The following is a 25746-nucleotide window of genomic DNA, read 5'->3' as shown; positions in this document are numbered from 1 at the left end:
ACCCTGATGGGGAAAACACCTTCATCTTACGAGCCCAGACACCCGGAATATCCATTGTGGCACTGAGCGCTCCCAAAGGCCGAGCTGCGGGCAAGGCTCCCTGGTGCGAGAGGCTGCTAACAAAAATACTGGTATCACTTGCGTGCAACCAGCACAGTTAGCTGGGAAACATSACAATTTCTCTCAACGCAAGGAGCCAACAAAAAGCCCTCTTGGCAGCATCGCGGCTGGTGATTTGTTCTGACAGACTAATCAAAAAGACAACATTCAGGAGGGGGAACGGGCCTGGCGTCGCTGCTCGGCCGCCGGCCCTGGCACGGAGCGGCCGCGGGAGCAGCAGCTCCCCAACAACCTGCAGGATCCTCCAAGCAAGGGAGGGAAACGCGGGTGCCTGGAATACGGCATTTCCAGAGCAAGATGCCGAACGACGCCAAGTTGTTTGCAATCGTTCTTGGGAAGGGATCAAAGAGGCCGAGGCGACGGGCGCTCCCTGGCTACGCGCTCGGCTCCTGGCCGGTCGCTGCAGCCCGTGGCCGCTTTGCAGACACCCCCTTTCCCTCTGTCAGGTGAGGGGGCTTCATTCCACCGCAGCACCAYGCCCAGACACAACCCGGCTAACGAGCATAATTGCTGAAGTAATGAAGATCAAGTTTCTTCAAAGGAAATGCTTCCAACTTCAGGAATCATTCAAGGAAACATTAAAAGAAAGGATGTGGAAAATCGCCATGGAAATGCAAACAAAATATACCAGGCAGAACACACGATTTAGCCTGCTTAACGTGAGTAACCTTGGGATACAAAATTGGGAAGAGCTTAAATCCTGGTCTGTGTCTAAGCCCCTGTCTTAGCCGGCAGAATTCCCATGCCSTCCTCTTCCGACACCAGCCGTTGCTGCTCGTGCTCTTCACAGCTGTGTTCTGCAGACCCGCCAGGCCTAACTGCCTTTTGCACTCRGAGAGTATATTCTGTACAAAACCTAATTCCTTAATAGTTCGGGGAGCTCATAGTGGTATTCTGATACCCACTTTGGTTAAGTGCATCCATCTTCAACTCGCAGCCTTCCAGAACTTCCCCTTTTTGCTGCCTCCTGCTCTGTTCCTTCCAAGCTTGTTCAGTTTGTCCTTCTTTAAGGGAGACTTTTCATTTCTGGATATTATGCAGAATGCCTCTTTGCCTTCCCAGCTGTGTGCCGCAMGGAACCTCCAGCTCTGCAGAGGTTTAGGTGCAGCTTTACTCCATGTCCTGACCCCAAGCACTTACCAGTAGTCCTTTGGTTCACATTGTGTTCAGTCAGCCCTTTAAAAGGCCAGAAGCACAAACAGAACCACGAATCCAACTTCATGGCCTATCACACAGAGCAAAGCTGAGATCTTTGCTCTTCCAAGGCTAATAGAGGCTCCTAAAACACCCGTGCAAGCGCCTGCACCCACGGCCTCATTTGGAGGAGTTTCGAGGTTTGCAGGACGCAAGCAAGAGCAGTTTCCCACTGAGAGGGGCCCCTCGCTGCCCGTGGCCACGTGCCTCGTTTGCCCAAGCCGGGACGGCCGGAGCTGCTCGCGGTTATAAACACAGCAGCACCAGCCTTAAGCAGAGCGGAGCGTCACTGACAGCCCGGCAGGCTGCCGGATGAACTGCACGTCCCCTGCCTTCCTGCAGACCGGCTTTGCTGGCTCCCTGCTATCGGATAGCTGCAGGAGGGACAGCAGTTATCTACACACCGTGAGCCAAGAGCCTCATCTGGCCCCACAGTCCCCWGGAGGGGACACCCTCTGCACCCGTCCGCGGTACCTGCGCTCGGATGGGACCCGCAGGACAGCAGCAGGCGTTTCTGCAGCCCGGGCTCTGCAACGTGCAGGGACAAGACACGTCCCTGGCATGGGATCCTCAGCTGTGCATCGTGAATGAGGGAGAAGGCGGGTTTGGAGGATCAGTCTAGGGCGCCAGGCTACACACACGGAGCACTAAGCGACACCGCTACAGCCACAACAGCTCCCTGCACTGCAACAGCGTAAGGACAGAGGCAGCAGATGCCCTACGGCACATGGAAAAGGTAAGGCTGTATCTTCAGGCTCTGGACAAGTGTGCCTTGGGAGCGACCCTTCCTGGGGATGCCTCACACAKCACCAAGAGGGGCTCGGGATTCCCRGCTCCATTCCCAGGGATATCCTGGCCATAAAGGAAACYTAAGACTGGCCACTCCTCGGAAAGGCTTCAGATCCAAGACACAGGTGAAGACAAGCCGGGTGGTCCCRAGCCCTCCGAGGACGGGAAGAGGCTTCCCCTGCCCGAGGCGCTTCCTTCCCCAGCGCTCYGCAGGGCTGCGGGAGCTCCCGGGAAATTTGGGCAGGGAGGAGGCGCCTCCAGCTGCACCAGGCCACACAAGCAGAGGGAAAACAGAGGTACCGACTCCTCAGGTGGCTGTCTYCCCTCTGGACCCCTGAACAGGTAAACTCGGATGCTCCAGGTTTCTCCTCGCGGGGCGCTTCTCCCCGATGACGTTCTGCTGCTTTCGGGGCTACAGTTCCCCCTTCGTGCAGGTTTGACRTGCAATTAAACTTGCAGACGTTCACTAGCACATCCTGACATCCTCAAGACTGAAACTCAAGCACAGAGGGCAGGTCTGTAATCCAGCCACCCCTTCCTCAAACTGCCTCCAGTCCTGGAAACAGAAACCTGATCATTCATCGGCACCGGCAGTACGGGGCAGACAGCCCTGTTTGCACTTTAATGCAAATAACAGCTTTGCATCGTGGCCAGTTTCCCCAGGCACAGCCTCCGTTCCCCAGCCCCTTGCGTTCACACAGCTGCTCTTCTCCAGGCCCTGTCTCATTAAAGCCCTTCTTGCCAGTCTAAGCTCAAAGCAGAGAGTGAACACTGCAGCTAAGGCAGAGCAAGGTGAGGAGCTCCAGAACCAGGAGACAGGGGCTCATTCCCAAAGGAAGAGGAGGACACAGAGCAGCAAAGAGCCCATGTGCTGCAAGCTGGAAGCCAAAGAACCAGGGAGGCAAAAGCTCTTTGCTGCCACAGTTTAAGGACACGTCATTTCCAAGAGCATTAGAGCAACCTCYAAAAGAGTCGCCTGAAATGTATTTACCCAGATGGAGAAATTTCCAAGCCATTTGCAAGGGCTGGGCCAACATGGAAAGACGGTGGGAATTTCCTAACCCCGGCATTGTTCGGAGGGAGGAGTAGGATATCTACACCCTGCTATAGGAGCGCTCTGATGGGGGGAAGCTCTGTTATTCTAAGGGAGATAGAATTACAAAAGGACCATGCTATAGTAAGCGGGAAAATAATTCCAGCTTTTCATATACATGTGTACTTGCTCTGCATTATAGAATACCCTGTTCTGAAGAACTGCTCCGATCTAACCAAGACACAGTCACTCACAGCTAAAAAATGGCATTTTGCTACTTAAAGAGCACAGAGAGCATTAATGCATGGACAAGAAGAGCACAGTGAAAACACAGGACAGTCCTGACCAGACCAAAGCAGCAAACCCTCTCCCGCCCCAGCTTTGTAAATCCCGTGGTGGAGCAGAGAGCCAGCCCAGGCACGGCGAGAGCTGCCGAGGGGCGTCCGCCCCGCCGGGCTCCTCTCACCCCAAACGCAGAGCCACGCGACCGGGTTACCCCAGGAAGGCAGCAACGAGGGCAACGTGTTTCCACTTATCCTGCCTGCTCCAGCGCACAGGTCATGTTTTTAATATCAGCGCTGCAGGGATGTGTTTTACAAGCAGACAGAGGAGGCCTTTGTACAAATGTATCTGCTCTCTTAATGCTTTTATAAAAGCAAGATAACTGGGGATCATCTGCTCTGCCGATCTGGAAGGCACAGGACGAGTTTGCCACGTTTTTAAAATGCCCCAAGCCCCTGCACACAAAGCTCTCTAGCCAAAATGCTTTCCACAGGCACCATAAAAACATTTGGGCATAAAAGTAACTACCACACTGCAGTTACACAGTGAATTGCAGCGAGGCTCAGGTTATGCTTAAATATTTTCTTCCTCGTATTCCCAAGACAACTTCAGACCCAAGTAACTCCATGTGTAAGCAGAATTGTCATGCTGGTAAAGACTAGGTGAAGAAGGCAAGGAATAAAAGAAAATTAAGTATTGCATGACAGCTTTTCATTTTTTCCTGTATGAGAAAACTTAGCAGTCTGTATCAGGAAATAAATAGCACTGAAACTTCAGAGTGTTTTTTGCAAGATGCTGGGGAAGAGGGGAGACGATCCTCAAATGAGATGGAGCAAAGAAAGCGCTCAAACTGTCCCAAGCAGAGGAAAAAGGGCCCGGGACACCCTCCGTGCAGCACCAGGTCCTCAGCAGGGCTCCATCATCCCTGCGCACCCCAACCCTCCCCGACTGCAGCACCCGGCTGGGCAGGTCCTCGCGGCTGCTCCGGGGCCGCGTTCCCGCTGCCGGGCGGCTCCCCACCCAGGCACCCGCCTGGCGCCCGGCCGACTTCCAACCTCAAGCTCCTCGCGCCAAGGGCTGCGCCTCTTGCCAGCGCTGCCTCATCAGCCTCCCCGCGAGCGTATGGAAACTCCACGGTAAAGAGGGTTTTCCACCACAAAAAGCATCTAGCTTGGCCTCCTGCCTGCTCCCTGTCAAGGGGACGTTTCACCGTTCCCACCTCAGCATCCCGACWGCTTTTGTGGGTCACCCCAATGCAACAGAGTGGTATTTTGGGGGTTTGTTTTGAAGTGGCTCAGCCTCCAGGTTGCATTCGTTAGCAAGGAAGTCACTAATGTGTCTCAGGCTTTCCTGCTAGCAAACAAGCCCTGGCAATGCCTCGGGATGGCACCCAAGTCATCAGCTGCAGGAGAACCCAGCGGGGGCAGCCTCTCCAGCTGCACCAGTGCCACTCAGCCAGGGCTCACTCTCTGCACCCAATTTGCCATTTATCCCCCTTAAACCAGGGCTTCCAAGCAGCTGGTGGGTCCCTGTCCCCGTCCCCTTTGTTCTGCTCTCGGGGTGAGGGAGGACTCCGTGCCTGGACCAATTTGCTGCTTGCAAGAGACCCCAGGAGAATTCCCGTGTCCGAGTCCTTCCGAGACAGCGCTTGGCAAGAGCTCCACCGCTCATCCCAGAGGATCCCGTCGTCTCCGCCGCGGGTCGGGACGGATTATGCTGCGTTAACAGAGAGGCTTCTGTGCAAGCCCTCTGCCAAGGGAGTCGACGCTTCACAGTGGCACTTGGTGATGCCCAGAAGTATTTCCCCTGTGGAAAAGTCGCAGGATATCACGGTATTTAGGGTTACTTACCTAATATACCGGTTGCTCAGTAACACRTAAATATGTTGAAATGCTAACAAAGGACTGCAAGGGGCAATTCATTCATTAAGTGAGCAACGAGGAAGACTTGAATGGAAGTTACTCTCCCCTGTGGTTTTAACTGATAAGAGCAGGGACGCTAAAATACACACGCACATTCCCAAAATGGACTGCATTTCTAAGCTCTCAGGTATGCAGTTTTCTTATCTGTCTTGCCCTGAGATCAATGCTATTGAGTAAAATAAGAGGRCATATATCTATGTTGGCTTTCTATCCGATGGCATTTTTTATTTTGTTCTCAAATAACCCACCTTAGTATAGCTGCAATGACAGCAAACTCTTTAACTGGACAAGAAAATGCCCTTGTGAAGTTTCCACTCTAAGTTTTTCCTTTATTCTTACATCGCTCTTCCCTCTCATATATCCTAGGGCTGATTTATGTCAGAAATAATTTCTGATTGTTTCTGACAAAATGATTTCTAAAATTTCTGATTTATGTCCGAAATACAAAGAGAATTTTACCTAAAGGGCTGCAGCTCTTCGAGGTCAGCACATGGCCAGGGTACAGTGAAAACACCTTTGCTTTCAAACAAGTTGATATTACCTCAAAGGGGAAAGACTCTGAGCACCCACCAGCCTGTGCRGCCTCTTCGCCTATTAAGTCAGCTCAGCAATTTCTGGTTGCATTTAAAGCCCTGATACTTGACTAAGAAGCTGCCTCAATAACTCCACTTCACGGTTGACTCGAATTACAGGGGCTGTCAGGATCCAGCATGTTTCTACTATTAAATCAGCCCTCAAACAACAAGCTGGGAGTTCCCATGCGCCTGGGGATCCAGCGCCGTGCCAGGGCATGAGCTCATCCTTTGTTTTCCCAAAGCATGCGCCCAACATCTGCCCCTTCCCGCTGCTCCGCGCGGACCCAGGGACGCGAGRTCCGAGCAGACATCGCCCCATCCCGTGTTCTTATTTTCGGAGGAGGAAGGAAGGTCTCCTTAAGAAAGGAAATTCCACCTCTTCAGCACACAGGGCTTTAACCCCTCCTTTACAAAGCTAAGTATGGTCCCTGCTGTCAGGTTCTCGGGGAAACACGTATTTGGGAGATTTCTGCACCACACCAACCCATGCGGAATTTAGAGTAGCACTCTAAGCTGATGAATCAAATGAAACGCAACTCAACCTCAGTATGAAAAGCCGTAATGAAAAGAAATCTGACACCAAAGGATGACTATGAGAATATTTAAAACATTTTTCAGCTCTGCTGCTGATTTACAGTACAGCTCGGGCTCATGGCATTTTTTACACCACAATAAAGAGTCCTCCCAGTGAGGGACCATTTCAGCCACAGCACATCCCTGGTGACGCCAGCAGGTGCCCAGAGCCGACCGCCTCCGGGGCTCGGGCTCACGATCCCTCCGCTCCGTGGGTATCGTTCCACGCACATGGAGGACCGGCAGGGACAAGGAACAAGAGCAAGCGGAGACGGTCTGGATAAGAGAAAGAGTAAGGAAGAAGTTCTGAAGCCAACAGAGAGAGGCTGTTGCGAGAGAACCAGGACTGGGCAGCAAAGCAAAGGCCGAGCATGCCAAGGTTTAAGCCACTTATAACCATRTAAGTCTCCATAAGTAACCATTTAAGTCTCTTATAACCATATATGTCAGTGTTTCATCTATTTGCATGATGGCTAATGGGTATCTAACAATACTCCACAGCTCAAAAACATCATAGCTCGGCTGAAAGTGCATATTTTATAAATATTGTCTACTGCAGTAAACAACAATGCAGAAAACGCCACCTGGTAAGTGACACTTAGGTAGCTGGTGCCACCCTTTCGGTGAGCACAACGCTACGTGGGCAACAGACACAAAAGGCCGTCTAATGACAGTGCTTTGAGGAAGCAYCTCCTGGTCCCCATGCACGGTCCCCTGGCCAGGATGAAGGACCACGTGCAGCTTCCTGCGTTGCCCAGTTCAAGCTGCTCCAACAGCTACAGCAGATGCAGTTTGTCCCCGTTGCTCCCATCCCTTGCCTCTCCGTTACCTTTTCCCAGGCAGCTCCAACTCCTCACACCCGACTGTATTCAGGGCACAAACACCACGAGCATCTGGACTGGGAATTTGGAGTCACGCACAGAACACAACCTCATGGAAAATCTCAGTGATGAGCAGGAAAACACCACCTCGCATGGAAAGACTGGGTTTTATTCTCCCTTGTTGACAGGCTACATGTAAACCAGAGCTTGGGAAGCGACTGCCCACGAGTCACAGCATGAGATGGGCTGGGATCAAGAGCACCCCGGGGTGCAGCACCCACCTGCTGCACGGCCGCCCCGGGGAGCGACCCCRGCCCCGATGTGCTGCGGGCAGCGGCGCTTCACGGCTGCCCGGGTGACCAACCTGTCACCTTGGAGCATCCTTGGGGCGCTCTCCCTCTCCAGCTCTCATTTGTGCCATCGTTCCTCTGGCCTCCGGGCGCTCSAGCCTCCTCCTGTCAAAGAGGGAGGCCGGGCTCGACCTCGCAGCCCGGAGCAGCAGGTCCCCATCTCGGYGGTGCCGGCGAGCCGGCGGCGCGAGCGCTCCAGAAAACAAACATCCCCTTCTTTTATTAGCACCATATGGGCTGTGTTTTGACTAGGCGCGCTACAAGAAACGAAATACAGTGGAAATTCCAGAAACGAACCTCTTTGTTTGGCACGAGGCTGCCAGGGCTTCCTCCCGGCACCGTGCGCGAGGGAAAGGCGGGATGGGGAACGGCATCCGCGCGCCGGCATCGCCCACGGGCAGGCGGCGAGCGGCTCCCGGGACGGTCCCTGCACATCCCAGCACAGGCCCCAGCGCTCTGACAGCCCAGCAACTCCTCCTAAAGCTGCAGCCTTTCCATTAGCGCCGCTCACCCGCATTTTGATTAATGCCGTCTCTGCTAAGCGTAAGCAACAGGCTACCTCTCAACTTCTGGGTCCTCCAGTTTTGACGACAGATATTCCCTGCAGCCATGAGATTAATCAACAAAGTTTTAATAAAGAAGACTGATTACTTTCTTGATTGCTTTAACTAGATTTTTTTTCTCTCCTAAAAGCTTAGCTGAAAAAAATCACAATAATTAACAATAAAATTCTCCTCCCATCATGCTGTTTTTGCACAAAGGATGAGAGCAACTGCAAAGCCACTGCCTTCGAGACACAGGGATGTTACCAAAATAATAAATAAAAACGCACTTATGGGGCCTGTGTTTCCCTACACAGTCGCAAGCAAATCAGGAGATCCTGCCCATGTTGACACCTCGTGGGGCAGAGACACAGGAGCCCCAGTGGAGATTAAAAAGCCTTCAGAGAATCACAGTTCTAAGAAATTGTTTTCCTTGTCTTTTTTTTTTTTAAAGACCATTTTTCACCCCAGCTACGATTACGGCTGCCAGAAGCCAAAGCGCTTCCAAGACACCTTTGCACAGGAGAGGTGGAAGTTGCAGGCAGGACCTTGGAGAAGCAAACACACACGTGCCCCGCGTCGCTGGAAAGGGCACCTGGGCTAAAACACCCGGCCCTTTGCAAGGGGAGCCCCAAACCCGCTCGGGGAGCCCCACACCAGCCTCAGYAGCATCTCCTGCCTCGTGTTTCAAAGCAGTTTTGTTAACCCATTATTACAAAGAATCAGGGATTCAGATCAGAGCTGGCACATGAGCACGCACACACTAAGAGCAGTCCATTAYTCCAAGATGTGACCCGTGCCCCATATCAGAGCCTGTTTTGGGAAGGCAAAGAACAAGCACATCCAGCAAGCGTGCACAAGTACCCCAGTGCTACCAGGAATCTCCTTCCTCCTCTCTGGGACACACACAAAGGCATTAAGGGGACCGAGGAAACAGCATTTTCTGCCTGGTTATGGGGCAGATTTGGCTTACAGAAACTGAAAAGCAAGAGTGAGAGCAGGAGTCTGCTCTTTTTACCTGTTCACTCCTGTTTCTCTTCTAAAGCCTTGCCACAAATGTGTCTTTTTACTCGCTGAGTATTTTACAGATTTAGACATATTTAGTGTAGGTCTGGATTCAAGAGAATATATTCTTACCCCATCATTAAACACCATGTAACTGTCTAATTTTTAAAAGATCCATATGTAACATGTATTAATAGCACCATTCAAATCCAATCTGCCTTAAACCTCAGAAATGTTGTGTCTGGCAGCGAAACTGCTGCACATTTGTTCTTTATTTAATATTATTCACAAAGTCTTGGGCACATCAAAGTCTATTAGAAAAACCTGTCAGAGAAGATTGCGGTAATTGATTAACAGAGCAAACTTGGCCAGAAGTCCAAGCCAAAGCATGTACATCACTCTGCATTTCCAATTAGCGCAGACAAGGCAAGCAGATCCGAGAGCCTCTCGTGCCTAATAACAGGACTGATTTGCTGGTGCTCTGCAAGCTGAAGGACTAACAGCAGCTCTCACCTCTCCATCCAGCAACAGTGTGGGAAGGTAAAACATCCCAAACTCCATTAATTGGCCCGTCATGTTTGGCTGCAAGGGACAACAGACTCAGAACCCGGCTGCATTGATGAGTTCTTTGCAGTTTTTGTAACCTGTTACTCCTGCCTTCTCAGCGGCCCCGTTTGTATTTTGGTGACTTTTGTGTTCTCAGCACCATTTCCCCATTCCTCACTGAAGAGAGGCAAAACAAATATTATTATTCCTACCATCACGCTTGCTTCTCTCACCTTGGTGATTTTTGCATTAATGCTGGACTGAACTGGCTATGGCCCAAAGCAAGGCTGGGGCGATACTTGGCAGGATGCTTGAAAACTGGGTTGAGAAATGAGCAGCAGAGCCAGGAGYATCCGTATGGGGCAGCAGTGCAGAAAACAAAACCCTCGTAGAAACAGCAGCTCCRGGGTCTCTACTGCTGCTGCTGAAGGGGCTGCACGGGCTGCCCTTCTGCCTCATGTCTTCCTGTCCTCCTCCTTTCCCAAGTACCTCCAAGGCAGACACCGCTGGCCGGGACGCTCAAAAACCCCAATATTCAGATAAAAGGTTGCAAGAAGGGGYGAGGCGAGCGTGCTTCTTCCACGAGGGGAACTAAGAACAACCTGGGAAGTCGCTAAGAGGCTGTTAGTCATGGACAGATGTGGAAGGGGAGGTTTATTGACAACAGTGCAGTTATACTGACCCTTGGAAAGCTTGAGGTGAGGGGCTAGGAGATACAGCAAGGTGCAGCAGACCGAAGGCGTGAAATACTGCCAGGAGGGCTCTAGGGAAAGGAGCTGAAGATAAGGGGAAGATGCAAGCTGTAAAAGAGAGAGGAAGAGAGCAGTAAGACAGGAAAGCAGCAGAGGCATTAAAACCATCCCAGCACACACCGTGAGGATGTGAAAGGAGTCAGGGCTGCAGGACGGGGCAGGGATGGAGGGCTCTGCAAGGGAGGACGCCGAGGGCAGGAGCCCCGAGGGCATCGCGGTGCCCAGGGGCTCCATCCTGGGCTCCTGCCCCTCGCCAGGGTCTGTCCCTGCAGCGGCGGGCGCTAACGGAGCCGGGCAGCCCCTCGTGCCGAGCGCCCCGGGACGGTTCGGGTCCTGCCGCCGTGCACCCACGTCCTCTCCCCATCCCGGTTTTCCGTTTCCACCCTCGCTCACACAGGCGACCGGGCAGCAAGGGGCAGGTTGGGGCAGGCCAAAACCGAACGCGGGTGGAGCGGCATTGAGGAGAAGCTTTAAACCTGCATCTATGCCCAGGTCTAATTCCCCACACGGGTATTTGTGCCAGCAAAGAGGCCCGGGCCTCAAACTGACCATGCAAATGCAAAGCTCAAGGAAAAGAGGGYGAGACCTGCACAGAAAAGCCACTCTTTACAAAAACCCAACAAAAAAATAAGTTTTAAAGCAACATTATTTAACCTTTGCAAAGACTGCGGCCACTGGAGAGACTTTCCAGGTTTTACACAGGGGTCTCCTCCCTGCAGAGGGCTGAGCTGAGAGAAAATCTATATGCAGAGCTGCTGCTCCCATACCTGCAGGTCTGGATCTATATTGATCCGGTAAGCTTGGGCCTTTCCGTCTTCTAGCACRGGAGGTGACCAGGTCTTCCCTTCAGTTCTAAAACAGAAAATTAAAGAAGTTTAAAGCAAGTTTATTTAAAAAGAAAAAAAAAATCATTTCCATTCATTGGAATGAGCCCACTCATTCCAATCAGAAGGAATCTCTACTATCTCTCTACTGCATTGAGGTGGAAGTAGAAAATCAAAAGCTCAAAATAGAGCACTAATTACTGTGGTTAATCTCAACCTATGTGCTCAGCACTTAAGGAAAACACATGGCATTCTTGTTGCACCAGTACCCGCTGCTTGCAGTGGTCAGGGATCCCTTCTCTGGACTCTGGCCCCTGCCACACACGTTCAACCGGGTATTAATTATCTGCAGACTCCAGGCTCCAGAGGAAAAAAGCCAGATTTTAACACAGGAATCACCGATGCAAATGTTTACCTCCAGTATTTTGCATTTAAGCCCATAAATGCATTAAACCTTCACAAATTAGGACATGACACAAAGCTCATTAAAACTAAAGACTCCCACTGGATTTAATGCACTTTGGCCCTTTGTKCTTCTGTTTTTCTGAATCACCAGTTGCTACCACAACCACAGTTTAATGACAGTCACAGCTTTTTCAGTAAGGAGGAACTCATTTTCCGTAGCTTGTCTTGTTCTCATAAACCACCTTTATTTTGGAATTATCTAGGCTTGGGGCAGGGTTCTGCTTTTCAAGTTTGCCTTCCACWTTTTTTTTTTTTTTTTAAATTGGGATACAGGAAACCAATCTTCCCAGAAATGACACCACCGCTAACAAATCTAGGTTGATTTTTGCCCTGAGCTGCTGCTGTATGCACTGCTTCCACATCAAGAATTTCATCTGGAGTGCAGAACAATGGGAATGCCTAATGGCATTGGCAGGGACTGCGGTTATTATTTCTGTGCTTTTCCCCCTTGCGCTGAATTAGCCCCACGTTTGCTCACACTCCATGAGTCCCACAGCTACGACGCTCTCGTCCCGCTCCGCTCCAGGGACCGGGTGCCAAACACAGTTTAAAAGAATCCCCAAAGATTTTAATTTGCCAGTAAATGAGAAAGGAAGAGTCATAAAATGCTTTTGATTCGAGAAGATTAAAACCGATGAGCAACAATAAATTCCCCTTGCATTACGCCAAGGCATCCAGCCCTCCGTCACAGCCAGCGCTTCCCAGCTGAAGTCTCCCACTTTGCTGTTCCCGACAAACAAAGAGCTCACAGTCTGCACCAGAAAAGGTCTCGACTTGCTTTTCAAAATTATAGATTTCTTCCTGCTTTATGAAAGATTTTTAGCCACGTTTGCATGTAGAAACCCATTCGCAGTTAGGGCTTTTAATGATTAAACTCAGCGGCTGCTCCTCCCAGTGGCCCAATGCTGTTGTGTCGGTAAGGATGCAGCCTCGTCCCCTTTCCATCAAATCCCAGGGTCCGAACGGAGCCAGAGGGAGCTCCGCTGGGAAGGCACCTCCCGACCTGCTTTTACGCTATGGGAAGGAATCGGCTACATGGAAAGCAGCACCTTGCACCCAAAGTGCACGGCTTCGGGACAGTGGTGAGAAAGCAGCCTTCCTGGACAAGTGCCAGGCCTCCAACATGCAGCTTTTGGGAAACAAAACCTTTTAAGAAGGCATAATTAAAAAAAATAAAGAAAATTGCAGACTGCTTTTATCCCACAATTTGTTTTCTAAAAGCTTCAACGTCATTTTCCAAAGATTACTTGCATATGAGCAGGCGTTTTCCCWAAGTGTTTTTTCACCTGGTATTAATCTGGCCATCTTGCTCTCAAAATTTACAGAGCTACTTTTAAGTTGTAAGAATCCCTGCGTCTTCCCAAATGTCTAAATTCTCCATCCCCTTGTGAACTAACATCTAGTGCCAGGGCAAAGCGCCCAGGAGAACAGGTGGGAAGGGGACCAACAGCTGCACACAACGCCCAGGAACAGCCATTTCACTGCGTTTCACCCCAAAACCTTCAGCCACATCTGGGGTTGGTGGCTTTAGCCCATGCCCTGCAGACCACCCATCCCTGGTGACATTGCAACTAAGGCAGCGATTGAGGTGATCCCTGTTATTCCRATAGGGACATCAGCCTTCCAGGAGCAAACCAAGTTTAGAGGCAACCACAGCTGACATTTAGAGTTCTCCCAAGCCTAGAAGTAGCTACAGTTGATGTTTATAGTTCTCCAAAATTACGAGTTTCACAGCAGCAAGTGGAGGGCACTGGGTCTGTCCCCATGTTGGGGCATGGAGATGCCTTCAGACACTCGTCAATAGGTTAAGGCTCTGCAAAACTGGTGTGGAAGACATGTGGACCTGCCCTTAGCCAGCAGGTCGGTGCAGGGACTGCTAAGGAGCAGCCATGGGATTCCAGGTCTTCTTGGCTGAAGGAGGCCTGCAGCCGGCTCGGGAGAGCTGGAGGGCTTCCTTCTTTGAGCAGCTCCAGAGGGGAAGCTCTGGATCACTTTGCAGTCGTGCTGGGAAGCGGAGGATGTGCGTGCACACCAAGCTACCTTGGCATCCTTGCACACTGCAGGAATATGCACACGTCAAGAGAAGAGGCAGAAAAAGGGCCTTTCCTTCCCTATATGGAGCTTCTTCACATGCATAACTTGGAAACAGCTGCAAGACGGGAAGGGTCTCGAGTGAGGTTTTACTGCACGATGATCTTGATCCACACGTTCACATTATTTAAAAAWCCCAAGTCCCTCCAGGGGCTGGAGGCCTCCAGTCAAATAAACAGACTGTGATTAAATACCGGGATCTCCACGAGGCATTTCTGGGAGTAGTAATTCCAGGGTGCTTAAAAACAGGTCTCTCCCGAGCAGCTGCTTGTACTCTACCTGCCATCCCCTCTCCCTGCAAGGGAAAGGCAGCAGACGGCACTGGAACACAGGGGCTGCTCTATAAACCTCCCATCCCAAAGGGTCCTGCTCCATCCTCGCCAGTGCCATGCGTTACTTCCCCCACACAAACCGAGTGACAGGCACGAATGTGAGCTGTCCCCACTGTCCCCTTCACCTTGCAGAGGTGATAACTGTGACCTAGACATAGGTCCCTTCCCCTAGGGCCGCGTAGGAAGCGCCTCGTGCATCACCTCATTGAGCAGCAGCTGTGCAAAGCAGCTTTTCCCGAGCAGAGGGGGATCTGTTCCATGTCTGGATGGCTGTGTTCCCRGCTCCCTGCCCTGCCCGATGGAGCAGAGCTCCCAATCGCCCACCAACCGCAGCGGGGCCTGGAGCAGAGCCGCTAAATGTGGAACGGTGGTGAGAAACAGAGAGAGWGCCAGCCCAGGAGCACCTGAAGTCCTCGGTAAAGGTGAAAGTAGAGATGGAGAAAACATGCTTAAATATAGAGAAAGCAGGGCCAGGCTGGGAACTGAGAGCACCCTGAATGACAGACTCTTTTAGGGGTCCTGGGGAACCCTAACACATGGGGCAGCTGCAACATCCCCTTCCCAGCACATCTTCCCACCCAACCCTATCCACCCGCTTTGGGAAGGACACCCCCAACACCCCCTCACAGGGGACAAAGCTTCAGAGGAGCCTTCCCAGCCCCCTTCACCCTCGGGCACAGCAGGCAGGTCCGGGCAGTGCTGCCCAGGGCATCCCAGTGCTGGCTGCCAACGGGAGCAGCTTCCAAGACACCCGCACGCCTCCGTCGCACGCCCGGGGTCACCCCGCACTCAACACCYCTCTCCTGCACCGTGTGCAGCAAAGAGCAGCTCCAACCTAGTTCTATGGTTGCTTTGTTTGATGTATAACCAGATTTGAACTAAACTCTTCCCTAAAACACAGGGCTGCAGCATAGCCACCACAGATTAACATTTAAAGGCATTGGAAGGACTTTCTTTTATAGAWTGCACAGCAATATATAAGAACAGGGCAAGCTCTGTTATTGCAGCTGCCTTTGCTCCCGAGTACCTTGCATGCATTAGCCTGAATGCCAGCTCCTGCCAGGACAAGAAAGGGCTGATCAGAAGGAAGAGCCTGGTTTTGATGTGCAACTACTTGCTCAKGTGATAATGTCGCCGCAAAGAACCCAGGCTCCAGTTATAAAGGCAGCTATTATTTTATTGCTAATCCCTTGATAATGTTGCAAAACAAAGCAGCTTTTCATATCTMAGGTGACAACCATTTTGAGTCTGTTTTGCTACCAGTGCCCTCCAGACACAGCTTCATCTTCCCAAAAAGGACGTGAAGGACCARGAGCTGGTGACCAGGAGGCAGTTAATCAGGTCACATTTGGGGGCCTAGTTAAGGCAGTCTGAGCATCTTTAAGAGACTGCAGTGGCAAATGTGACACTGTTGCTGGTTACGACAGTGAGGTTGATTTCACAACCAGTCCAGAGAAACAAGAGCGCTCCAAGGAGATAAACGTTCCTCCAATTTCCCAGGAGGAGCATGCTGGAATTCTAGTGCAACTACTCCAAATACGCTAGGAAAAAATSCACTTCTCTTCTGCCAACACAGCTTTGCCTTTTGCACCTTGGATTTTTTCCTGCTGYGTCATAACTTAGTTTCTCCGGGGCTCATGCAACCAACTTCTTCCAAAACACAATGCAGCTTCCCTGCAGAAACCATGTCCAACRTGCTCCAACAGCTGCCCGCTGCCCTCGACTTCCCTTACGCTGCTCAGAAATCAGCTGTTCGCATTTGATCAGAAAGTCCCACGTTCTTTTTCTGCCGACTGACTTCAAAACAGGCCCTGTTGTTCAGCTGACTGGAGACAACCCAGCCATGGAACCTGCTCTACCGGCTCACGGGCACAYGGACCTGCAGAAACCTCCCGTCAGATGTTTCCTCCTAGGTAGGGAGAGATGCTGTCCCTGCTGCACAGGAGGGACTGAAATGCTCCTTTCCTAAGGAGAAATGACCYGTTCTTCTGGTTCGTTTTCCCATCAGTGCATCCATCTGTTTTACATGGATCTGATGCACCAAGTAGTCAACATCTCCCTCCAWCAAAATCAAGAAGGTTGATTTGGTTGATTGGCATCTCCAAAAAACCCACAGCGTTCACAGCAGGACAGTCAGGCCTGTCAACCAGCCCCTTTGGCCAGCACAGTAACTCTCCTTCTCTGTTCTTTCCTTCTATGCTATTCACCCGCTCTGATTTTCCTACTGAACTTTCTAGTCAAAGGGCATTTAATGAATACAGCTGGAAAACAAAAACAATCTTGTTACGCAGCTCAGTAACACATAATGTCAAGGGTTCCTCAGAAAGGGTAGAGGACGGAAAAACCCAAAGGGAAACAAGGCAGCGCTCACGGCCGGGCCCTGCGGGGCCTTGTCGGGCAAAACATCATTAGCAGCAGACCTTGCCAGCCTTAAGCAAAGGCCCACAACAAGCAAGCCCATTATTCCAAACGGATTTCACTGACAAACCACACTTATTTAAAAATAAGGCCCTCTTGTTGAGCTGCAAGACRTGTTTTGTGAAAAGAAGGCGCAGATCAAGGAGGGGGCCGAGGGGCCGACACATGAGCAGCCGTCACCCCGCACCGACACGGGCTTTCTGAGCGTTGAGAGGTGAGCTGGAGCCCTCGGCAGCTGCTGGACACGGGCACAAACACCAGAAAAGCCTCCGTGCAGCGTGGCCACCACCCCGCGCTGTCCTGAGCTCGTCCTTTCTTCCTAAGGCGGATCCTACGGGGCCATTCCCTTCCCCGCAGGAGGTGGCCCTGGATATGCTCTCAGCAACAGCGAACGGCTGGGCAGAATCGTCTGGAATTCAGCAGGTCACTCGGGAACAAGGGGGAGAAATCCAAGGATTGTGTCACCAAAYACCACTTTGGGCCAAACTAAAAATAGACCCAATAGAGTGTCAGTGCAGTTGCTTTTCTTACTGTAAAAGAGAAAGGAAGCTGCTCAGTTTTTCCCATGAGGGAGAGGCCACGCTTCGGGCTGCCAGCCTGCTCCGAGGACACTGCCTGGACCCACCTGCCTGCTGCAGAACCGACTGAGCCAGCTGCAAGAGCGCGTTCCCGAGCTGAACTGCCACGTACAGAACCGCTCCTGCCCTCACACTGCTGCCTTGATCTGTGCTGATTGCAAGCGAGCAGAGCATTTGAAGCCTTCACAAAAGCACAAGGTTCAAAACCTGACAAGATCACAGTCTTGTTTGCTTTCCTGCTTAGAAAAGCCCACCCAACCTCACCCACTAACCCTGCATCACCCCAAACCTGCAGTCCCCGACCAGCAGCATCTGCAGCAGAAGATGCATCACTCCTCTGCACACACTGCTAAATCCCAGAGTTCAAAATATTCCTCTTTGCAGGTAGATTTGGACAAATTCAACCACAATGCCTCGCTACGCCCTTATTATAGCTACTGTCAGCAAGGTTCTAGCACCACGATTTTTATTTAAACAAATAAGATTAGATCGATGCCTGCAGAAAGCTGTGAGAAAACCGTGCATATCCCACGTGCTTCCCGCTGATGTTCTTCAGTATGAGCATGAGTAGTCGACCACAGTTAGATGAAACCATCAGATAACCTGGCCCACGTTCATTGTGCTGCAAGGGCAGGATGCTGAACACGGACATACGGCTCTGACATGTGCACATCCACACAAAAAAGGAACATGGGAGGAAAAATCACCTACTGATTTCTATGGACATAGCTCAACACCAGACAAGCTGGGCTAAACAACGTGTAAAACTGCTCCTGAAGCACYGCACTTCCAGCACAGCACATTAAAATACAATAAAAACAACCTCTTTACATTAACACACCAGAGTAAATAAAGCTCAGAAACCACCAAGTTATTTTGCTGGATGGAAGCTGCTATCTTGGGACGCGTAGAGCAGACAGCCGGGTGCGATAGCATCTCTCGCTGTCTGACTTCAACTTGCCGCCGCATGTGATTTAGTGGATTATGTCCTAACCCCGACCCTGATCTGCTGAGTGACCTTGGGCAAGATCTCCTCCCCATCATCTTTTTCAGCCAGCAAGTGAGGTTAGCGATGGATAAAAAAASCCTTCAGGTCATAGATTTAAAAAATCTCTATAGAAAACCTATGTTTTTTTAAATTATTATCATCTTTAGTCATATCTGGCACATTCTGCTCCAGGCACAGACAAAGCTGGTTTCTGACTCACCAGGCTTGTTCCAGAGATATTGGAACAGTTTTGTTCAGCACTGAGTGTCAGTCAGTGATGCAACCTTGGATCCGACTCCAAAAGCCACATTTGTGGTAAAAATGATTCAATCTCCCTGAAAGYCAGTGGAAAGCAGAGCCTGCCTCCTGCTCCGCTACGGGAAACCATGAGAAGGGTTTCAGGGGTGTTCTTGCCCCTTCTGAAGAAAAAGCCTCTTCTGTAACACAGCCTGGGCTCAGCTTGGGCCAGGAATTTCAGACACTGCAACTCATGAAACACTAAGCATGAGATTAGGCTCCTGCTTCAGTTATGACAGTTCACCTTCCACGCTGGAGCAGGGCCCCGTGCAGCTCCAGTCTGCAATTAATTTTCTGGTCAGAACACTGAGTGTTTTTTAAAGGAGGCATAAACAGTTAGTGACAGCCCTTTATAGCAGGAAATGCCTTTTTAATCTGAAGTGGAAAACTGTATAAACTTATTTAAGCCTATAAAAGATAACACCAGCCATTTATGCACCTTATAAGGAACACTCATTTTGACTGAACAATTAGAGGAATTCGTGACTTGTACTAGAATTAGGGAGAATTAAATCCTACAGAAAGCAAAACAAATCTGCTCATGTAAATCTCTGCTTTGCTTTCAAATATTCCAGAAAAGYGTGAAGACTTGGCAGCACCTGCAAATGTATATTCACTGAAGAGACATATTTAGATAAATGAGATGGAAACTAATGGAACAGGAAGCTTCACCAAATCAGGATTTGAATCCCATCGCTTCTCTCACTCACGTTCGCGGGAATTCCAGTGACTTGAAGGATCTGATCCCACCTGCAGCCAGCATTAGCCTCACCAGGTACAAATGAGTATCCAAACAGATCAGTAAACTGGAGCTGCTATTCTATCGGTATTTTAAAAAGAATTTTTTTTTTGTTCTGTGTTTCTTTAAAAATAGACGATTACCCAGAGTACTGGGATGTATCCAGGACCAAACCTAATGACACATTTACCCCGGGGCCAGCTGCAAGCCTTCTGCAGTCATCCAAGCTGATACGATATGACATCAAATAAGCTCCAATACCGGCTCGCTGCGACGTCCTCCCTCCCCTTTACAGAGGGACATGCAGGCACTATTGCCAAAGCAGCACTGCGTGCTCTCCATGGGAAAGGAAAGCTGAGCTTCATGTATGTGCTCATAGTAGGAGTGGCACCTGAACTGCTCCATTAGGAATTCCTTTCTCCTCTCCCCTTGCCAGGATACTTGCTGACACAGAGATTCCAAGAAAACCAAGGAACAGTCTTGCAGAGAGCTCGTGGGGACCTCAGTTGGCCAACGCAGACATGGTACCTCAATCAACCGAGTGTCCAACAGCCACGTCACCTACCTGTTCACCGAGAGCAGCAGCTGGTCCATGCAGGCTTTGATCTTGTTCTGTGCTTCCAGGTGCGTCATGTGTTCTGTGCTCTCTCCATTGATGGCCAGAATAACATCTCCTGGGCACAGGTTGGCCATGGCTGCCTTACTGCCAGGGTTAATCTAGGCAGGGAAAAACAAGAGTTATTTAAAGGAACGTGCAGGCTAAAGAGATGTTTCTTGGTCAAGGAGCAGAGTAAATAGCTATTTATGGAAAAAAACAAAGCATTTTGCCTATACAGATGACATTATCCCAGCTAGCGTTCTTAGGATCAGTGTCCATTTTCTGAAGGCCATATTCAACAGCAATGTTAGGTACTGGCTGTCTTGATTAGAAGAGATTTCTGTCAATCTCAGCCTGTATATCAAATGCCCTCTTCAGATTTGGTCTCTTCCTTTAAAATAATAAATACCCTCCTTTAAGGAAGTTGTTCTTTAATTCCTTGCACTCACAGGCTTTGCAACCCAGCTCACAGAGCACACGAAACCCTACTTGTCTGGAGCAGAGCCGGACTTAAACCAGCAGCTGCCCCAACCCTTGCCTAGGAAACRGGGACATCCCACACCAGTATCCTCCGACCAGCAGCCAAATTCCTCATCTCATTCCAGCTTTGCATGGAATACCAGGTTCTTTGTCACAGCTCCACAGCTCCTTCCTACTGTTTTGGTAGGAATGCCAAAGTCCTATAAAACTCGTAGCTTCTTTCCTGTGGAACTACTGACAGGTCCAACCGCTTGTGGTTGGATGTAAGACCAACCCTGCAGCCTCTAACAGTTTCTTTGAAATGAGCCTTTTATTTACATCAGGCCAAATACATTGTTAATTCTTGCAATGATAATGCAAAACATGGCAATACATAAGCAGAACAGGTAAATGTGCCTTAATAGCTTAAAATCTGAATAGCTCCATGTTTGCCCTTGAATTTTCTCCTTGCTCAGAGCAATTAATGCTCTCTAACCAGCCACATGGACAGGACAAGACACAGCTGCGCCGGGGCCTCGCGAGGCTCCCCAGGACCTTGTGCTTAATCACCAAACCTCTTGGCAGTCACATTTTCTCATGGTTGGGCCGGAGACACACAGCCCCAAGCCAAGCCCAAAGCACCGGTTTAGCTTTACTTCCTACCATAGCTAAAGCTGGGCATCGCTCRCAGCCTGAAGTTACATAAACGGCCTGGCTGGCAGGTCGTGAGCCAGTTGTTATAAAACGACACTGTTGATTAAACCACCAAAACAACCCCCAAATGCCTCCACATTTGTAGGATCTTGGGCAAAGCTACTGGCCTCCAAGCGCCTTCCTAAGCGGAGGCGGCAGCCGGAATTAAGCCCTTTGTGGCGCTGTCAGGGCACATCAGCGCGCGCCGCTCGCTCCTCCAGGCTGGCTCCGGGCTGCTCCTGCCCCGTGCCAAACGGGAGGTGTTTGACACCACCAGTAGCTCAGGGCTGACAGGTGACACCAAGCACGTCTGAGGTTCAAACAGCACAACAACACAATGAATTCATGTCAGGACAACACAGCACCTCCAGAGCCCTGGGGGTTCCCAAGGGCGGCACTGGGGTCCCCATTGAACCTCTGCTGTGGATGGAGCCTTGGGGCATCCTGGCGCTGCTGCCCCTTGATCCACATCGTCCATGCGACGCAGCCTGGAGCTCTGATCCAGCCCTCTCCCTGCACTGAGCTTAACCAGATCTCTACTGGCTTGCAGAATAACTTATTCCTAAATGGGACTCTTAGCTGTTTCCTATTCTTAGTAACTGTTTTATTTCAACTTATTTTGGCAGTAGCGTCCACCAGAATTTTATGCTCTGCATGGAAGCAACCAAGGGCTCGGGATGAAGCTGCACTTTAAGATGTCAGGAGCTTGAGATACAACAACAGTGCYGTGCCGCCTTTGGAATCAGTAACACGCATCAAGTCCAAAGTTTATATTTGTTAGAGAATAACACTTACGAAAACCTTCACAACCAGTTGTCCCAACACGCAGTAGTGCAATGTCACCAATCCCAAGGAAGCCCAAGCCAAGAGCTAACCCCTGGAAACTGAAGCCCAATATATGAAGAGAGGTTTTGGCACAAACCCAGAGGCTGATTCTTGCCTCTGCTCAGAGCACTAGTCTGCTGTGACCGTAACCGGAGCACGTGCAAGGTGAAGGAAGAATGCATAGGTTTGAGAGCAACTGCATATATTTTAACTTAAAAACACTGCAAAAAATCTGCACAGAGTCAAGGAAGCTTTGCGCTCTTGAAATGGAGCCTGCAGCATTTTCAAAGGAATTCGTATTTAAGGATGGGATGGGCTTAAGAAAAACAGTAATAAACCTTTTTCTCTAAATAAAAGTTTTCTTTCAGAGCTAGGAATGAGCTGCGTGACACCAAGGGCGGACGAGCACTAAGACGAGACCCGGGGCTGGTGTGAGCGGCTCCGGGGCCGGGTGGCCCCACGCGGGCCACGTTCCCCATGCCCGAAGCAGGGAACAGGCTCCTTCCCCAGAGATGCCGCATCCCATCTGTGCCRTGTCCTGGCTTGTCCCAGTTGGAAGCTTCCCAGGGGCTGGGTGTTTGCACACTTGATCCTGCAGGGATGAGCAATGGGAGCAGCCCCTCCACAGCCCACTAGAACCAGGGTGGCCACCGGGTGCCCCGTGGTGGTTCCCACCCTGGGGCCAGGGCAAACAGCTGCCCAATTACTCAGGCAGCTGAAGCAACCACAGCACCTCCACCCGCTTTACCACTAGCTGCTGTTGCACCTCATCCGCATCCATTCGAACTCCCAATAGCAATTTTATGCTCCCTATCCTACCCTCAGTACTTGCCTTCTCAAATTCTCACTTGCCTCTTTGTAAATTTAAGAAATTTAGTGAGGTTGCTTATGTTCTCCACAATCAAATCCTTCTTCTTATGGCCACAAGTCAAAAAAAAACCTACAGATTTTTACTAACCTATTTTTTGTATAATCACAATAATAATTTGTCTTACAATGCACCTATTTGGAAGGAGCACGGGATACCAATGTTAAACAGCATCCCGAGTACATTTGTACTGTGGTGGTGACGATTCTTCAATTCCCATCCAAAGCTGCCACGAAGACGGCTCTTGGAGCCAACCCCACAGCAAATACAATGAAACTGCACAGGACACTCCAGGGATGGACTTAGGTGCCGGTGAACTTTCCACAGGACAATCAGGCATATCCAACACTGCTATTTGCATTGGATACCCCATGCTCAGCTCAGCCCCTCTGCAGGAACGCACTGCAAGAGCCCAAAATACTTGAGCACCAGCGAGTGCGCCGGGGCGTTCGCTGCACATGTGTTTTCCCAGCTCATTTATGGCTCTACAGAGCATCCATGTGTGTGCTTCCCGGGCTCGCAGCACAGCTGTCTGCTCTGGGAACTCGGCTGTAAACATGTGTCATCCCAGYGCTCCCCGAAACTAAATAATGGCAGGAGAGAACAATGCTCTGCATTGAGCCCCTCCGCAGAGCGACCAGTTGCTTGTTTCTCGCAAAAAAGCAGATGTGTAAAAAATTATAAACGGAAAGCACTAAAAGCAACAAGAATGTGTCTTGCTAACACTTTTGGAAGAGAAGGGCACGCGGCAGCTTTGGGAACATGCATGCGCTGCACGGAGCTCCAAGCTCACAGGAGAACAGATGACCCATGGCAGGCAGCGCTGAACGGAGCCTGGCTCGTTTGGGGCAATAGGGAGCCAAAGCTCTTTAATTCATTTTTAAAACGTCCCTCGATCTTCCCTCATTTGTGACCCCACTAAACACCCCCTCTCCCCACACTCTGCCTTCCTCACTGAGCAAACACGGCCACAGTGCTGGAAGGACCATGGAGAAAGAGGCCAAGGGACTATGTGCAAGCAGAAAAGCCTGCACCAGCACCAAACAATTAAAAACCTCATTTTGCAGGGTCACCAATTCRGGAACTGTGTCTGTGCAATTCACAGCTGATCTTTGAAGTCCTTCCCATTCATTTTCCCCACAAAGGGAAGCTCCAGGGTTAGCTTGGAGTGGCTGCTCTCAAACTTCCAGTGAGGTATCGCCAAGCTGACCTGCGTTATCCCATGTATTAATAAAACAAAACACCCCCAAATGAGTGGATACTGTGATGCTATGGATTTGGGGGAAAAAAGGGAAACCCAAAACCAACCATCTTATGTGGACACTGGAGCCCTGTTAATTTAGTGAGTGCAAGATCCAGCATCAAGCCAATAAAGCACATGAAGCAGCAGTCGTATTAAGCTACCTGGTGTCAGGCAATGGAATTTAGTTAGTGAGGTTGTTGGCACCAAGAGGAGTTTACACTTGAAACAGAGTTTTGCTTTGCTCCTACTAAGAGCACAACTGAGCSGGAAAAGGGGAGAGAAAAAGGCCTGTTTGGTCAAAACAACCTGTGAATTCGAGGTCTCTACAGCTCGGACAATGCCAAAAGCTGAACCAATAAAGACTTGAAAAATGAACCCTGCTGCACTAACCTCCTTTTCTTACTCCTCCTAAGGCAGTCATCTTCACAACTGTAGCTCATGAAAGGGCATGCTCCTATCCCAGCGCGCAYAGACCACAGCACGCGGCACCCTTCATCAAGGGCACTTTGTTACAGGGAAGTCAGAGCCCTCTTCCCTTCCGCAGGCACCATCAAAAGCTCTGATTAAAGCCCCTGAGAGGCTCTCAAGATAATGTGACAAAATTCACAGCTTTAAACAAAGCCCCCTTGTTCCCAAGCGGGCAGCACGCTGCAAGGCAGCAGATGCTCTTACGGTAGCAATATCTTTTAAAAGAGGAAGAACTGCGAGCTGAAGTACTAGCTACTGAAAACAACCCACAAATGCTTTAAAGGGCTTTTCCAGGGATCTATTTAAAGCATTATTTCCTGACCTAGCACGCATTCCTCACGGACTGTCTTGTCCCTCTCCATCTGCTTAAAAATGTTCATTGTATCAAGGGATGCTGCATATCACTGAATAAAAAACACTCTTCATGCAACACATTCAACTATCAAAGAAAACAAAGAGACTGAAGAGGAAAAAACAGGAAAAGAATGAAACTATGACTGTTACATGAGGATTCTGAATCCAAACTGATTTTCCACTGATGGATCTGAATCAAAACTTAATCAAATTTGTACACTGAGATTTCTATGCAGAGAAAAGGCTGAGAAACAACAAAATTCAATGGGCAACAATTTTAAAACAACCAAAGACATGAGAACRTCAAGCGGAAACCCCAAGCACAAACTTTAAAGAGCTGGTGAGGACAGAAATGGGTCCTGGGGCCAGCAGATCCCTTTGAACACCCGGCTCACGTTGCAAGAAGCTCCTGCTCCCACAGGCCGGGGCAGCGGGACCTGGAGCAGCCCCCAAGGCCGCCCTGGGAAGCGCCAGTGAACGTGGGCACTAGCAAGGGCCAAGTGGCTTCTCCTCCATCTRCACCCAAGGAACATCTCTTGGTCCTTCCAAGGAGGACGTCAAGCTGTGGACGCTCCTCTACAACACAGCGACTCCCTCAACCCCCAAGGCTGCCGTTGTATTTTTAAACAAAATAAATCCTTCAAATACAAGGAGTTTAAGTTCAACTGGTGAGTAAACTGAGACGTTGTTCTTGTGCCAACCAAGCACCATCGCTTCCCCATAACCTGTTCCCAAATGCTCCACCTTGGGGTTTATCCCAAAAGCTTTTCACATGCTAAGGGGCTCCAGGTGTTGTGGGGCTTGTGATCAACCCCATCTACAGCCCATGTCACCTAAACCCCACGGCTCTGCCTGTTACACATTGCCTGTTGTGGTCCTCRATTCAACCACACCAGCAGTTCCTTTTCTAGCCCTCCATTGCCCATATAAAGAACAATCTTCTTTAATCAGCTACATTTTGCTATCTGAAGATTGCACTATAAAAGCGTCTTCCATCACTAG

The 25746-nt window shown here is 50.2% G+C and overlaps 1 protein-coding gene across 1 annotated transcript in view; it reads right to left on the bottom strand.

Moving 5' to 3' along the window:
- The window catches only part of PDLIM4 (PDZ and LIM domain 4), a 41414-nt gene that overhangs the window by 9322 nt on the left and 6346 nt on the right, over positions 1-25746 (bottom strand). The window contains exons 2-3 of the mRNA XM_026045322.1: positions 19802-19953; positions 11272-11356 (exon numbers count right to left, since the gene is read on the bottom strand). Of these exons, the coding sequence (XP_025901107.1) occupies positions 11272-11356; positions 19802-19953 (237 nt within the window). The remainder of the gene's footprint in view (positions 1-11271; positions 11357-19801; positions 19954-25746) is intronic.

This window comes from Nothoprocta perdicaria, unplaced genomic scaffold, assembly GCF_003342845.1.
Source record: "Nothoprocta perdicaria isolate Ctin4 unplaced genomic scaffold, notPer1 scaffold_107, whole genome shotgun sequence".
In the NCBI taxonomy this organism is placed as follows: domain Eukaryota; kingdom Metazoa; phylum Chordata; class Aves; order Tinamiformes; family Tinamidae; genus Nothoprocta; species Nothoprocta perdicaria.
Note: the sequence above shows the minus strand (reverse complement) of the source record. Positions and strands in the feature narration are given on the sequence as shown.